The following is a 16123-nucleotide window of genomic DNA, read 5'->3' as shown; positions in this document are numbered from 1 at the left end:
ACCAATATATTTTCTGTCAATTAAGTAATAAATTCATCTTTAATACTAATTACCTTCATTTTTTTGTTTTCCATCAGTTTTTTGCCCATAAGCTGTTGTCTGCTTTCTAAAGACAATAAAAATCTGGCTATTACAAACACTTAAACAAGAAGGTCAGTCTTTATCTGGTTCACTGTTTTCACCAAAATATCAGGCTATTAAAAAAAAAAAAAAATCACATGCAGTGACTATTTCACTGAGACAGAGTACAGCTTTATTAAAGTCAAACTTCAGGCATGTCTGAACTCTTTAAACTCAACTTTAGAATGAAAAAGACAGAATTAATATTCTCAAATAAAAAGACAGTCATGTACAAAATGAGTGTAGTCTCAACAGTCACACACATTTAGAAGCAGAATTGTACAGGCAAAAAGAGCACGCCACAGTAACATGAATCTATGCAAGTTCAATGCAAACTATTTACAGGTTCTCCAACAATATGCATTAACACAGGTTGAACAGTAATTGACATGGTATTTTGGGTTCATCCACATTTTAATTGAAGCAACACCAAGAGAGATATACGTCCCCAGTTAGAGTTACTGTAAGCAATCTTACTACAAGTAAAAAAGAGCTGATGTGCTTATGAAGGTCAAATTATTTATTTATTCCGACATTATTTGTCCTCTGACAGCATGTCAACTACAAACTCAAAGACAATCTGGAACATTGTACAAAAACCAAAAGACCTCAGTGAACTCAAACATACCCTTTCACATACAAGGGGGGTGGTCCATCCTAAATGTAAGCATATATCAAATTATAATAATAATTAAATTCCTGGACACTTAGAAAAATCCTCCTCAATCGTATTTAAGGGTCACTTAAATGAGAACAAATAAGCTTTCTGCTCAAAATAAAAATATGAGCACTACACAGAGTAGCCCAGCATAACATACACACATACACATACATCAGATAGTATCTTAAGTAAATGAAAAGATGCATGCTGGGACACTTAAATTAGGTGTACGTAATACTGCTGCTGTATCAGCTGAGATGGGAAGAAGAGGACAAACTGGCAAAAAGAACTTCAAGATCATGCAATCTGCAGGGGTAGAAAAAACAAAGGCCGTTTGGTTTTGCAAAACCACTGTGCAATATGGTAAAACAGAAAATAAACACATAAAAACAAAACATCAGGCATTTATAAATAACTCAGAAAATAGGTAGAATAAACCAGTGTCTGATGTTTGAAGCATGCATTTCAGCTGAACAACAGTCTCCTCGAAATGAAAAAAGGAAAAAAAGGCTTTAAGATCAGTTTTGTCATCACAAGACATCAGTCAGACATCTTTTTCTGAAGCCACAAACACAAGGTTCAAGGATGACTTCGGTCTGATAATCACATATGTAGGAATAAATCAATAAATAAAAAATAAAAATTCAAGTTTAGACACGCAAACCATTCCGAGTATGTAAAGAAAAGGTGCATTACCGATGCACTAGCCTGCCTGATAATGAATAATCAACTGATTAGGAAATCAGCAAGTTTAGTCTTTTTTTAAAGAATCTACAAAAGTCAGCACAGAAAGAATTCCTCAAAGGGTCGATGAGAATACAAAGAAAGACGGGAGAGGCGCTGTTCAATGCAGAAAAGTGAGAAAATGTAACCGGCTGAGTCTGTTTACCAATACTTAATGGCATAAGAAAGAGAAAAATAAATTCAAGCCTTTTTCTGTGTTCTTATTGCAACGGTATTTGTGCAAAAATTTACCATAGTAAAGGCTCCATCTACTCAATAATTTGTTATGGTTATTGTTGTTTTACTTCAGTGTTCGACCTTCACTGTGTATAAGGATGTAAACGCAAAGTTTGACACAGGAGGGGTGTTTTTAAATGAATCTACTGAAGAGGGAAAAAAAATTCTCTGTTCTCAATTTAAATCTGAATTTAAGACACGAATACAAAAGATGGTTTTGTGACTTTGCAACGAGTTACAACTTATGATGTGGAACCTTAAAACTGAAGCACACAGAAACGCAGGAGACACGGCCAACAGTTATGCTTTTGAATCAAAGATTATTCGCATTATTTATAGGGTCTGGCCTGTCAGTGAGGGAGAAGGAACAGATGTAATTTTAAATACTATTTAACTTTTTGTGGAAAAAGCATCAAATGCAAATATTTTTCCCAAGCAAAGTATTTTTCTCTTAAAACATCTGAAATTTTCTACTTTTCTGCATTCAATGACTGCCCTTCTCCTGCTCTTTCCTTAGGCTTTTTCCCCTCATGATTTACACTCAGCTGCCAGTTTATTAGGTGCACCTAGTCAAACCTAATGCACTATAATACAACAACTTTTCAATAAACCCTCACTTCACAAAGGTGATAGTTCCTTTTTTTGATTTAGAAAAATGTGTTCAATTTGGAAGATGTAATTTGTGCTGCTAGTGAGCTGTACTGTTAGCCTAGCCTCACTGATATAAATGAGAATAACAGACATAAATATAACACCATACAATTCTACAGCAGTACAAACTACAGCCTCCAAAATGATCATACAGTTGAATCAGAACCTCTCTGAATTAACCAGTTGTTCCTAATAAACTGGCAGCCGAGCGGACCTACTCTCTGCATTCGACCACTACCATCAACCAACTACTACAGCTTTTTAAAGAAAAACATATTTTTAAGGGCACACAACGCAAACAAACAGGGAAGAATTACAAGCGAAAGGCCGAGGCATAATTATAGAAAAACATCATCCTGTCGTGAGCACTTTGAGTCCAACTGAAACTGAAGCTTTACATCCCAATATTCAACGGCTTGCCACTGCTTTTAACGCCAATTCCAGTGACTCACACTAAAGGTCAAGGAGCAGCTGCTGTTACCAAATGTGGAATCATTACACCAAATGTAAAAACAAACAAACAAAAAAAAAAATAGCCCACAAAACCTATGCAATAACTAGACAGATATATCATGTAAAACTCCCTGTGTTTTTTAAATAATCTATTTCTCTTACATCGTGGTGGAGGGGAGACAAATTACTGCACTGGTGTTTGAAAAAGAAACTGTTATAAAATGTGGTGCAAGAAATACAAAAAATCTGGATTTGACAGATGAGCGATTAAAAACACTGTACAGAAGTTTGTATTTGTACATTATACTGGACTGGACTGTTATGCTATTCTGTCTTTATATAAAACCCAGCCTCAAGGATGTTCTTCAGGTGGAAAATGAAGAAGTGTCTCCTGAGGACACAGAGAAATAGTTTGTAGGAAGCCATACCTACAGTCACTCCTCCTACCAAAAAAAAAAAAAAAAAAAAAAAAAAAAAAAAAAAAAAGAACTTTTTAGGCCACTTTCCTCAAAAAGCCACGTCCAGCGCTCACCACATTCTGAGCGGGAGGAAAAAAGTTACAACACAGTTTAAATTCCGACGTTACTACACAAAGAAGAGGTATCGATTTTGAAACACTTGTCATATGTTCTTTTAATATACATTTCTGTATATGTATGGCCTAGCTAAGTCGTGTAGCGAGAAGCAGTGTGAAAGTGCTTTTCAGAAAAGTCTGGCAAAACAAACAAACAAAAAAAAAAGGCATCAAAGCGGTCACAGTACACAACATTACAAAAAATGAACTCCATCTGGGCAGTAGTTACTATAGCCAGAATCAAACTTAAGGCTGGTTAACAATACTTTAAGACAGCACCAGTGATCACAAGCTGGGCCCCTCCATCTACAATACAGTAACTGTTTGGAGGAAATGTGAGAACAGAACTTTTCTTGAAAAAGAAAATAAAAAGGATCTTTTTGTTTAAAAAAGCATGTCCTTCCTCCAGGAACAACCAGAGAGGCAAAGCTCCGTCCTTCCTGATCTTTAAGTACTTTACAATATTATGAGCCAATTACAGTATGTACACAATGGTGAGTGACTGGTAATATGAAAATCACAAGTACTTCTGTAATGTCATACCATTACACTATATACCATTATATTTCACCTTAATAGGACTATTTTCACAAGGAGGTCTGCGTAATGCTTAACACCTAAACAAACAAACATAATACACCACTCACTGAGATGAAGTGAGAGAATCTGTCTGTAAACATTAACAAACATAGATACTGTATATAATTATATTCATCTATACCCATAAGTATATTAAAACCATGTTTAAGGAAGGTTGGAATGTAGTGTGGTCCTGAAAAAAATTGCACAAATCATTATTTCCCTCCTTTTCTCCAAAAACAAGATATAAATATGATGATGGATCACGTCAGGAGTGATGGAGAAAGGCTGGCTCGTCTCCGTAACGCCTTCCTTTGTTTAAGATGCCAACCGCAGCTTACAGCAGGTAAACAAGGAGAGGAGCAGCATGGTGGTGGAGAGGTTGAGCTTTACATTTCCTCCTCCTCCTCCTCCATACCTCTCCCTCCACCATGCTGAGTTCTTCAAAGTGCCAGTAACTGACGACGTGACAATATGTAAAATTTCCACAGAAGTAAAAAACCAAACATAATGAGGTGGTGGTCCGGGCCCTCCGACAGGCGCAGGCGATCAGTAGAGCACGTTAGTGGTGGTGTTTTATGGCAGGAGGGGAGGGAAAATGGCGCACAGTGACGCCTGGTCATTTCCCCTGCCCACACTCAAGTCGCTCTGCAGTGTTCATCGATGTGTCCCAGCTCTGAACAGCGACCATCGCACTGGTCACAACGCACTGTATTCCCTTTTGTAGTGCACTGCTTCCGATCCGAAGTGGATCACAGCCCAACGGGCCAACAGGAGTGCACTTTATAGGGAATGAGGTATTGAGGGAGCTGCAGTGTCACTCTGTGTCCTGCTGCCCCAGCTCTGCCTCAGGCTCCTCTTTGACCTTCACAGGGCTCAGAGCAGAGCAGAGCAGCTGGGTTGTGTTGGAGTTGGTACCCAGGGGACTGAGGGGGTTGTGACTGGAGCAACAAGGGCGGCCTTCTAGGGAGGAGGCGGTGAGAGCCCCTGCCTCGTGATCTGGGCAGAACGAACGAGGGCAGAAGTCACAGAGAGATGAGGCTGGAGCACCACAAACACTGCAGTCATGCCATGGACATTCCCAACGTCCTGCAGACAGGAAAAGAGGTCATTATGGAGACAGAAGGTTAAAACAGTGACTTCCAACCAGGGTTACTTGTGCAGTTGTTGTCTTATCCATCACACAGTACCCCTCATATGTCCTGAAGTGCAGCATGACAACAACCCAAACATATAGTCAAAGTCAAAAAGAAGTATCTTCAGAGACAAGAAGAACAAGGAGTCCTGCAACAGATGGTCTGCCCCTACAGAGCTCCACATCATCCAGTCAGTCTGGGATCACATGAAGCAACAGAACACACCGAGACACTTTAAATCCACAGAAGAACTGTGGCAGGTTTGCAAAGATGACAGGAGCATCCCAGCTGACAAGTACCTTGAAAAACTGTGTGTAAATGTACCAAAGAGAATCAGTGCTGCTTTAAAGACAAAGTGTGGTCACAACAAATGCCAATTTTTTTTTCTGTTTAGTCCACTTTATATGAAGTTATCTGTTAAATAAAAACTATACATGGCATTATTTCTGAAGGCATCCTCATGTCTGCACAAAACTATATATCCACATATTTATGTTAAACATGCATATAGGATTACAAACTGGCATGAGACACATTTTTACTACTGTATATGTATTTTCATAGTAACCAATAAAACTTTACTGGATAAGAAAACAGAAGAAAGTGTTTTCCCCAAAAAAGAAAAAGAAAGATAAGGGGAATTACTCTGACAGGATTACATCTCCAGGCCTCAAAAATTTGTTCAAGTAAAGCAAGAGACAGGTCACATTTTAAAGCTAGTGAACATGTGCAACCATAATCTGAATGTTTTGAGGAGTCACAAACCAAAAAAAGTCAGGAACCCTACTATAGGAACTGACTTGTTAAGACAAAAGATTTTTGGTTTTGTCCTTCAGCGTTACGTTACTCTGCAGTAGTACGTCAGGATAAATGAGTGTTTTTATGTTTACATGATCTCAGAGAATCGTGTTAAAACAAAGTACTACTGTAGTGAAACCATAAATATTACTTGAATCAGATGTACAAGAAAAATACCAGTTATGAGCAAAAGGTTTGAAACTGTGTATCTATAGATTTTGTCATTACCGTACGGCGGTTTGGCGAGGTTGAGACACAGCAGGTGGTATGCTTTAGGACAGTCCTTCCTGTCGCACATCACCAGCTCTCCTCCTTCTCCACAGTAAAAACAAAAGTATTCGTGTGTGTGTTTGCTCTCCGGCCGCAGCTTCCGCTTCTTCGGCTTCAGTTTGGCGTTCCTGGCCTTCTCCTCTTTCTCCATCACCACAGCACTCTGGAGGAAACGTTCGAAAAAGACAACTTCCAAAGTCAGGATTGCTCTGAGGAAGGAAGTACTACAGAAGTGGATTAATAATGATGAGAGGTGAATGTTCTAACCGTTGGCTGGACCCCGAGGAAACCAGAGCAATTGTCTGAGCCACAGTGGCAGGATGTTCTCCTGTTGCCCACACAGTGCAGGTTGTAATTGAACGTCAGCTCTGTGCCTGCAGGAGCACCATAGACACGATTCACATCAAGCAGATCATCTGGTTCTGACGGCATGCAATATATATGTAGGAATGTAACAGAATATACTGCATATAAGCACGTGTGATGTCCACGTGAGCCCACCAGCATCAATGTCACAGAGGGCGAAGAGTCCGATGCGCACGTCTCCATTTACCGTCCACTTTTGGGTTTCACAGTTTGGACTGCAGCTGTGGTTCATAAACCGAGATGAGTTTCCTTTTGGGCCGGCGTCTATCACACGATCCTGTGACGACAGACGGACATTATGAATGCAGGGGTGTTTAACCCCCCTGATGGGGGTCTCTCCTCCGAACAATGTTTCTGTGTTTATCAGCATCACTGACATTACCTTGGTGAGGGTGAGCATGTAGAAGTTGGTCACATGATTTTCATGGGCACGCTTGATTCGCTGCTGGCACTCCTCAGAGTCTATCACCTCTCCCACGTACTCTTTCACAAAGTCACCCTGAAGAAAAACAACAAACATCAAGCACACCAAAGAAAATCAACTGTGTTTTCCTGTGCCTTTGACTGATTGGTTTCTCTGCTGCACTTCTCTTTTCTGTGTTGCATTTGGGGCAACCTACAACATATGAACTGCACTATCAGACCTTGTATTTCATCGGTTTGATGTTATTGTAATTTTATCTCATTTTAACAATGTTTTATCCCTTTTTTTGTCTTAAATTACTTTATTCTGGTTTTAATACCGATTATTTTTTAATGCTATTAAGGTTTCTCTTTGCCTTTATAAGTCACTTTCAATGCCTATATGTGGAATCTGCTATAAAACTAAAGCTGCCTTGCCTAATTGTCTGCTTTTATGCCTACGCGCTGGAGGTGTCATGTTTTTGGGTTGTCTGTCTATACATCTGTACGATTCTTGTGAATGCCATGTCAGGACCGCCTTGAGGGAATTTCTTCAAATTTGACACATGTCCACTTTGACTCAAGGATGAACTGATTATATTTTGGTGGTCAAAGGTCAAGGTCATAGACCTCACTTCTGTTCCATACCGGTGAATTTGACTGGCTGGCAGAGGCATAGAACTGTAAAATGGTAAATCCAGTTTTCAATCCGTTTTGTACATATGATTATATTATAGGAAGCTAGATAAGGCAAATGCTTGATAGTCAAGACATTCATGATTTAGGATTGGTTTAGTTAGCATTTAAGATCAAATTACATATGAATAAATAACCATGACATGTTGACGTTTTTTGGGTGAAAGGACTGGACAATAACACCCACCTTCCTGAGAGCCTGGTTGGTCCTGAGGCCCCAGCCACGACCTTCTGTCTTAAACACTTCTGTCTCTGCATACAGCCGCTTGGTGAAACACTGGTTCTCACAGCTATCTCCTGCAGGACACACCTGACAACAAGAACATTAAAAGGTAAGAAATGTGATTTCTCATGAAGGTCTCACTGGTCTAAAATGCTCAAAAATCAGATGAACAACGGAAAGCAAATATCCACACACACCTGTGGATGACACTCATACTGCAGCATGCGGTTGAGACACTGGGAGTCAATGCTGCAAGGATGCTCATCTGTTGGTCTGCAGTTGCATCGTGGGATTTCTGACAAGTCAGCTACATGTATCTGTACTTTCCCCACTGGTTTGTTGGACTGGTACAAGAAATCACAGCCACAGAATAAGTAAAAACACTGAGAACTTGGTCATAATTTCAATGCACACAGATTGTCTTAAGTGACATATTAAAATAACAATACCTTGATGAATTTGTAGGGTGGAGGTTTGCGAGAGTTGCGTTCCTGCTCTAAAGCCTCCCTGCTCTCCCTCTGTGCCTTAAGCTCCTGAAACCGCCGGGCTGCTTCTTCCAGAGCTGAAACACACCAACATCATCTCAGAAATTCTTCCTTCCTACAGCTTTACAAGATGAAATCACAGCAGATTTATCTTCAGATAGGAGGAAACGTTCGAGAAACAAATTACCTTTCTTGAAGGTTTTGTTGATGTTGATCTGACCCGTGACAAAGTTCTTGTCATTCTCCACGTAGGGGAAGACTCGGCCCTGGTTAATCCAGTAGTAGTCATGGGAGCCAAAGAAGAACACAGGGAAATCACCGATGTCGTGGCGAAGGCTCTGAATGTTTGATGGCACCAAGCGAGGATTACAGATCTCCGCCGGCCACCACCTGCAGGGGAAATGGACAGGGATGTTTTTTTAATAAGACAAAGGGTGAAAAGTGACCAGAGGAGTGTGCAGTTGCATTACAAAACAAGCAACCAAGTTATTGTAGCCTGAGAGTAGTGCCACACTTGCACCAAACTTTACACACCTATGCTTCTCATTCTTTCCAATTAAAACTTATGTGAATGATAATGATGTGAATTTTTAAGTGTCTGGCAACAAAGCTCCTGCAAATTCATTGTTGATGTGCACTTGAACCCTGACCTACATGCTCTACATGTCTGACCAATAGAAATGGTGATTTTGCCAGCAGACTATAAAATGCAGCATAAATATTAAAGCTCACAGGCAGGAAACACTGCTGTGGTCGCTCAACATTTCCTTTTCTATAACAACACATCACTTCCTTTTTCAGTGTGAGGTGCAAAGCAAACCTGTTCTATTGAATTTCAAGAATAAGACTGGTGATATGTTACATGTTTGTTTGTCTACAGCTCTGGGGAATGAGTTATATCAGAATCTGTCTACAGGTAACACTTGTTAGATCCATTCATTGTTAGATTTGGTATTTTCTTGATAACAAGAAAAGAACAGAATATCACAAGACTTATCCTGAAAATGTCACCATACCATAATCTGACAGTTGCACAACCCTCAGCAGTCTATTATCAGTGGTCTCTGCGTACCTGTAGTTGCCAAGTTTGACCCAGACAATCTGTTTGTAGTGAGGTTTCTTCCCTGCCCTGCAATCGCTGCAGGACCACGCACCCTCTGGCATCTCCATCTCCAGACACTCCGGGTGGAAGGAAGCTGGGCATGAGTCACAGCAGAGCAACTTGCCTCCTAAATTTGTATGGATGTACACATGTGTGTGTGTGTGTGTGTGTGTGTGTGTGTGTGTGCACATGCGTTGTGGGAAATGGGTATGCAAAGACAGGAGGAGTGTATGATTAGGTGATGCACCTTAAAACCTGGACAAACTCTAAATCTCATTTGCAGACAAGCCTAAGAAAGTCAAACTACTAAACTGAACCTGACAGGTTTGCGAACACAGCACCAATTCAAGCTACTACAATAAAACCTACTGTACCCTTTATTCTGAAATGAAAAACTAAGACCAGGAGCACTTTGCTGTGACAGCCATACTGCATGAAAAGACCTGAAGATGACTGCAAAACTCTTGCATGGGGTTCTCAAGCCAGTAACAACTTCTACTGCAGCAGTTACAGCATGTCTGGCAATCAGATTCAGAGAAATGTACCAAGACCAGTCTATAAGAAATACATGCGGCAGCAAGGAATAAAATCAGCCAATGAATCAGGGTTATACTCAAATAACAAAGTATTGGCAAAAAGCAGGCATGCAGTCCTGCTCATAAAGCAAACTTTTCCCATCACACATACTGCATCCTGCACAGACCAGCTTGCATGGAATCATATAGTTTTATAATTCTGCAATTTGAAAAATGTTTTGTCGTTTTCTGAAATGTAGTACTAACATCAAAACTTTAAAGAGTAATTTCATGGACCCTACTCCTGATTGGGATTACATTCCATCCAAGGCAGGTCAAAGAAAGAAAATGAGGTGAGACAAACCTTCATTTCATCTGAACATTTCTGTGAAAAATAAAACTTGGATGCAGTCACCATAAAAGAGGTGGGACTAAACAAGGCCTTTCAAATCAAAAACAAGCCCAGAGTGCTGAAGCAGAGAAGCAGTGCGCCTCCAGCAGCGATAAGCTCCACAAACCACGGACAAAGACTGAACTAATGCAGAGCATCCTGCATCATCCAGCAGTTTAACAGCTCGAAGTTTAATGACCAATTAAAATTTCCCAGCAGAGAAATTTCACTCACGGAAACTTATGCTGTTTATAAAAACTTTATTGCAGCAATATATACCCAGATTGACTGTTCATGCACAGCACAAACCAATCTCACAATGGGCCTCATGCAAGAACTCACAGGAACAGATTTGTTCTTAAGTGGCACATACAAGTGATTTAAGAGAACTTGTTGCATTCACCAGTTTGATTGTTTCTTGGGTTTGACAAGATTCATGAGCAAGAATCCAGATCTGTTGTGCAAGTCATATACAGAAATTTGGCCAATGGCTGTTAGACAGTCTGAATCACAATGAGATTCATCAGGCCTTAATGCAAGTTAACTTTATATACATATGATGCCCAAATCAAATGAGATAGATATGAGCTACTAAACAAAAATGGATTACTACAATAGATCAAATAATCATGGCTTGCCAATTAACGGAGAGATTCAACAAGCTCTTTTAATATTAAAAAAATCCTCTGCTACACCTAACAGGGTTTTACTATCCGCTGAATAATATCCATCTCCATGATATCACATACCTTTCATTCTTTCCTTTGCTGATTTCCAACAGCTTTTCTGTATACTCCTGAATGAAAGTCACCCACCAGTGAAGCGGCACATTATTGCCTATTATAGCGATTTTAGGACATCACTCATCCAAAACGATGATGCAGTAAACAGGTGACATTCATCAAGATGAAACAAGCAACTAGTGTTTTTCACAGCAGACATTTTAACTTGTCATAGTAGGAAGTGTACTGTTGTTACCAATATAGCCTTCATGGTGACTCCTTTCTACTCAAGTGACCGGATAATCCATGGCACTGTGACCGTGAGCCAGCATGAACAATACCAGAACCCTGAAACTGAAGCAACTAAAGTGAATTGATTTAGTTACTACAATACAACCCGATGCTGTAGCTACCGTGACATGTCAAAATGTCTGTGAAAAAGGCCTGTTTACAACAAGTTCAGTCTGTTAACCTGATTTCTCATAAACCCCCCAAAAAGGAGGAGTTTGGGATGAGAACTCAAAAATGTTCTTGCATGAGGCCCACTTGTTAATGAGTTAGGGAGCTTGGCTGAGGTTACTTTGCATCACTCTGCTTTAAATTAACTGCACGTTAAACCAGTTAATTGACTTTGCACCTTAAGGCTTTCAAATGAAAGATGTGTAACAAAAAAAAAAAAAAAAAAAAAAAAAAAAAAAAAAGAAGACCAAAATTCAGAATGGGAGCAGGCACAGCAGACACAGACCAGTGGGACAAAGGAGGAAGATAAAAACTGTTCAGTTACCTTTCCCAACATTCTTTTTGGTAGCTGACGAAGGAGAGGGAATCATAGGTAATTTCAACTCAGCACGATTTGACTCAGTCAGAAGGTAGTGGGACTTATAGGCATATGAACTTAATATGGTGTCAGTAAGGTCAAAAAAAAAAAAAAAAAAAAATAAAGCCAATTCAGAATGGGAGCAGGCACAGCAGACACAGACCAGTGGGACAAAGGAGGAAGATAAAAACTGTTCAGTTACCTTTCCCAACATTCTTTTTGGTAGCTGACGAAGGAGAGGGAATCATAGGTAATTTCAACTCAGCACGATTTGACTCAGTCAGAAGGTAGTGGGACTTATAGGCATATGAACTTAATATGGTGTCAGTAAGGTCTTGCACTAACAGCCCTACACAAGACACACAGGAAGAGACGGGGGTGAGCCGCAGTCAAACTCGAAATTACCCAAAAATTCACAAAAAAGAGAAGGAACAAACACACAGTCTCACACGTGCAAACACACACACGGTTATAACACGAGAAAGAAATTAGTAAAAGAAAGACTGTGGAACACAAAGAGGCCAAACAGTGCACTCAACTTATTGTTTGGCAGACGAAACATCAAAGTCATAAAAATGGTAAATTCTGTGTTTTCTCACTCATCATCATCCAGGATAGGTGGATTTTTTTTTAAGTGGAGTGCAGTGTAATGACCTGAATCATTTGCAGTATTAGTATCATGATGGAAAACAAACATTTCACAGCACTGCTATTCATGTATAACAATGCTGAACATGAAACATGTAATATTAAAGTTAAAATATCTGAACATAAAATGTCTAAGCAAATTATGTGAAGTGTCAGTTTTCACTCATGAGATGTGACTGAAATTGTTATATTCTAAAAAAAAAAGGGGACAAAAACAACTACAATCTCAGATCAGGTCCTACTGATGCTCCATTGTGAAGTGCAAGTAAGAAGAACTGATTTTGCTGTTCATCACAAGATGAAAGCTTAGGGCTGAAGGAGGCAAAAACATCAAGTGGGGTGAAATTTGGATGTCCCGTCTGTTAAAAGCTCACCGCTCAATCACAGCTGTAGGAGAGGAAGGCTGTTAGCGTGTGTATAGTGGTGAGAACTTACCTCTGGCACACAGGAAGCACCAGCCCACGTTGATGGGGGAAGTGAGGAGGCCATTTCTCTTGGCGCTGCCGTGGTTGCTGCAGATCATGATATGATGGGTGAGGACGACGCTGCCTGCCGCCACGCAACTGTCTCCTGTGTGATAGGCCACTGGACAACGAATACAGCGCATCAGACGGCCTGGATGGCAAGCAGACGGGAGGGAGATAAAGGCTCAGTGAGTTCACAACAGCTACAAAGTGCACTGCTCTCTCCATCACATGAGCCACGTAGCTGTGATACAGTGCAGCACATGTGATACGCTCACTCTCTGTTCACTGCAGTTTATAATGAATTAGGTCATATTCCTTTCTGGGTCCCAGCTGTAACTAAAAGAAATCAGAAGGAGAAAATATAGACACATCAGACATTAAAATGTATCCTTTCCTCTTTGCTTTATTGTATTTTAACAGAAAATGTGGTTCGACACTTAACATTCACACTTTGCTCCTAACCTAGATGTATGTGCAAAGGGTCAGGAGATAAATATGTAGAGCAAAGAAGGGGAAAAAAAAAACCCCAACTTCTGTCACACATATACTAACTATATTTACTGTTTGGCTTTTTGTGTTAAAAAATTATCACATTACCTTTGTGGGGCTCAAACTGTTACTAAAATGAAACCATGTGAGAAGCTTAAAAGGGAAAGATCTCTCTGGTGAGACCGCTAAGAACTCATCCACACTGGAATTGTGACAAGGTGCCACAAACAAAAACGGCATTTTTTAAAAAGTGTCACAAAACAAAGAGGTTGTGAATGACTCTTGTGGACTATATAAACTAATTCAGAACTATACAACTCCTATTGGGACTGGATGTAAAATACTAAAACACTACATACTAAAAGTACATCTAACAAAAATTTCAGATGTTAATTGAGACAAATCCTCTGCAAAATGCTCATGCTACAAAAGTGTGAGTTTTATGTTTCATTTACTTGTTTACCAGGTTTGTTTTAAGTAAGAGTTTTACCTTTACTGGCACGTTGCAGGTCTCTCTCCAGGCAACAGGTAGAGCAGCTGTGCTGGGGGCAGCAGAAGCCTCCGCCTGGAGTGCTGGTGGTGCCCGGGAGTTTGCGGGCACAATCCTCGTGGTAGTAACAGCCACATCCTGACACAGAGCAGCGTGTCACCTCCGGTCCCACTGTTTTACAGCTAAAACAAGGATGATTGCCTGGAAGAAGAATGACAGAGAGTCCATGAAAGCAAAGAGCTGAACACAACAGCTGTGACAGTGAAGACTGAGCTGATTCGCTCCGATTCACTCACCATTTCTACATTCCAAGCAGATAAATCTGCCTTCAGGTAGGGATGTCAGACCAAGACACTCCAGGTGAAATTGTCTGTTGCAGTCCCCTTCACATACCACCAAACCCTCTCCATACACCTCGCAGACCTGCACACAAGCATAAAAACGCAGACAGAAAGTTGATCAGATCGTCATATAACTCTTTACCTGTGAGAGTGAAAGAAAGTGCAACAGGTGACTGAGCAGCAGTCAGCACTGACCTGACAGACAGTGTCTCTCTTGCCAGTGCTGCTGTCCTGACGGGACAAACCGGAGTCCACAGACTGAGTATCTGAAGCATCTGCATCTGCTGCTGCTGGACTATCAAGACTCTTCCCAAATAAACCCTGGGAGGTAAACAAGGAGCCTGTGTGTTAAAGTGTTTTGTGCAAAGGAATCCAGTTTTATAAAGCACAGATGCACCAAACTTAAGTCACTGTGTTTGACTACTCTTGCAGGTTGTGTAGATATCCAGACTAGAACATGGTACAATCAGGGTCGCAACTGATATTAAAAATGCAAAAATAAAATTCCATATAGGAAAAGTCAAACTGAGATGTTGACAGTCAGATGACTGAAAGTTGGTCTGACAAAATATTCTGACTTTTATATTATAAAAGTATATTTATATATATTTTGTGTACAGGAGAAATACTGCACTTTCCTCTTTGTATGTGTGGGTATTCCTGTATGTCTTCTATGCCTACCTGTGGATCACTGAGGCCTCTAGAGTCCGAATCAGAGGTGTCTCTGTACTGAGAAGAAGCCAACTCCACATCTGTAGATGCTCTGCTTCGCTTCTTCAGGGGCTTGCAGGCATCTGAGATCTCACTGGCTCCTAGAGAATCACAGAAGAAAGATGAATTTCAACTTGGAGAAATAAGAAATTCCAACGACAGACATGAGGCATGAAAGAAGGACCTCCTACCTTTTTGTGAACCTGTCCTCATTGTGGTCTCAGGAGCCATCTCCACCTGTGAGGAGGTTAAATAAGAACATTCAATCATTAGCACTATATAAAATAATGAAGCCCACATATTCATTTCAACAAGGCTACAGTGTCGGTGCAGTAGGCGTGCCAGCAGCAAAAGAAATCCTCAGGGTTATCTGGAAAAAAACAGCTGAATCTACCTCAGTTTTGGTGCAATGCAACACGATATGGACAGTTAAATGGACAGTAAAATTCCAATGACAACTGGTGCGATTTAGAAAAAAAATGATATTGCTGTACCAAACTTTCAATTGTTGTAAAATTTTCTCGCCTAAGACACCGCGCAGTGTTTTGGCATCTGATAAGCCTTCAAGCTAGTGAGGTTGTTACTCCACCCAGAGCTCCCTGGATCAGATTTCACTGTCCCACTGATACACCTACATCAGAGCAGCCTCGTGTATTTTCTTGTTGTTATATTTTGACTACATTTGTCTTAATTACAACAAAAAACTATAGGAACGTGGCGAGAGGAGGCCTGTGATGTAACCAGCTGGGGTCCAACTGAGGACATGCCACCTGTGCATTTCTAAACACCAGGATATCTGAGGAGCACTGATACCTGTTCCTTTTTGGTTTTCTTCTTAGGGACAGGATCGCTGCCTCTCTCTGACTCCGACCTGCTCCTGACTGACCGCCGCTGTAGCTTCCTCTCCTGAGAACCTGAAAGCACAAAAAGAGCTGTAAGTCATACTGACTTTTACAATGTCCTATTTGTCAGGTATTCATCAAAAAACACCCTGCATGTCTGTGTTTATACCAACCTTCCTCACTCCTCCGACTGGCGGGGGAGCCTCTCCGTTCC

At 40.5% G+C, this 16123-nt stretch overlaps 1 protein-coding gene across 1 annotated transcript in view; it reads right to left on the bottom strand.

Moving 5' to 3' along the window:
- Positions 1-245: 245 nt before the first annotated feature.
- nsd3 (nuclear receptor binding SET domain protein 3) overlaps positions 246-16123 on the bottom strand; it is a 22971-nt gene continuing 7093 nt past the window's right edge. Inside the window, exons 7-25 of the mRNA XM_020593946.1 lie at positions 16083-16116; positions 15881-15981; positions 15259-15304; positions 15038-15168; positions 14552-14677; positions 14312-14438; positions 14016-14216; positions 13005-13184; positions 12124-12270; positions 9447-9603; positions 8562-8764; positions 8339-8451; positions 8087-8233; positions 7854-7976; positions 6951-7067; positions 6704-6845; positions 6470-6576; positions 6161-6365; positions 246-5087 (exon numbers count right to left, since the gene is read on the bottom strand). Coding sequence (XP_020449602.1) covers positions 4816-5087; positions 6161-6365; positions 6470-6576; positions 6704-6845; positions 6951-7067; positions 7854-7976; positions 8087-8233; positions 8339-8451; positions 8562-8764; positions 9447-9603; positions 12124-12270; positions 13005-13184; positions 14016-14216; positions 14312-14438; positions 14552-14677; positions 15038-15168; positions 15259-15304; positions 15881-15981; positions 16083-16116 — 2679 coding nt within the window. The 3' untranslated portion in view covers positions 246-4815. The remainder of the gene's footprint in view (positions 5088-6160; positions 6366-6469; positions 6577-6703; positions 6846-6950; positions 7068-7853; positions 7977-8086; positions 8234-8338; positions 8452-8561; positions 8765-9446; positions 9604-12123; positions 12271-13004; positions 13185-14015; positions 14217-14311; positions 14439-14551; positions 14678-15037; positions 15169-15258; positions 15305-15880; positions 15982-16082; positions 16117-16123) is intronic.

The sequence above is a fragment of the Monopterus albus genome, unplaced genomic scaffold, assembly GCF_001952655.1.
Source record: "Monopterus albus unplaced genomic scaffold, M_albus_1.0 scaffold20.1, whole genome shotgun sequence".
Lineage (NCBI taxonomy): Eukaryota > Metazoa > Chordata > Actinopteri > Synbranchiformes > Synbranchidae > Monopterus > Monopterus albus.
This window is presented reverse-complemented; position numbering and strand designations above follow the sequence as displayed.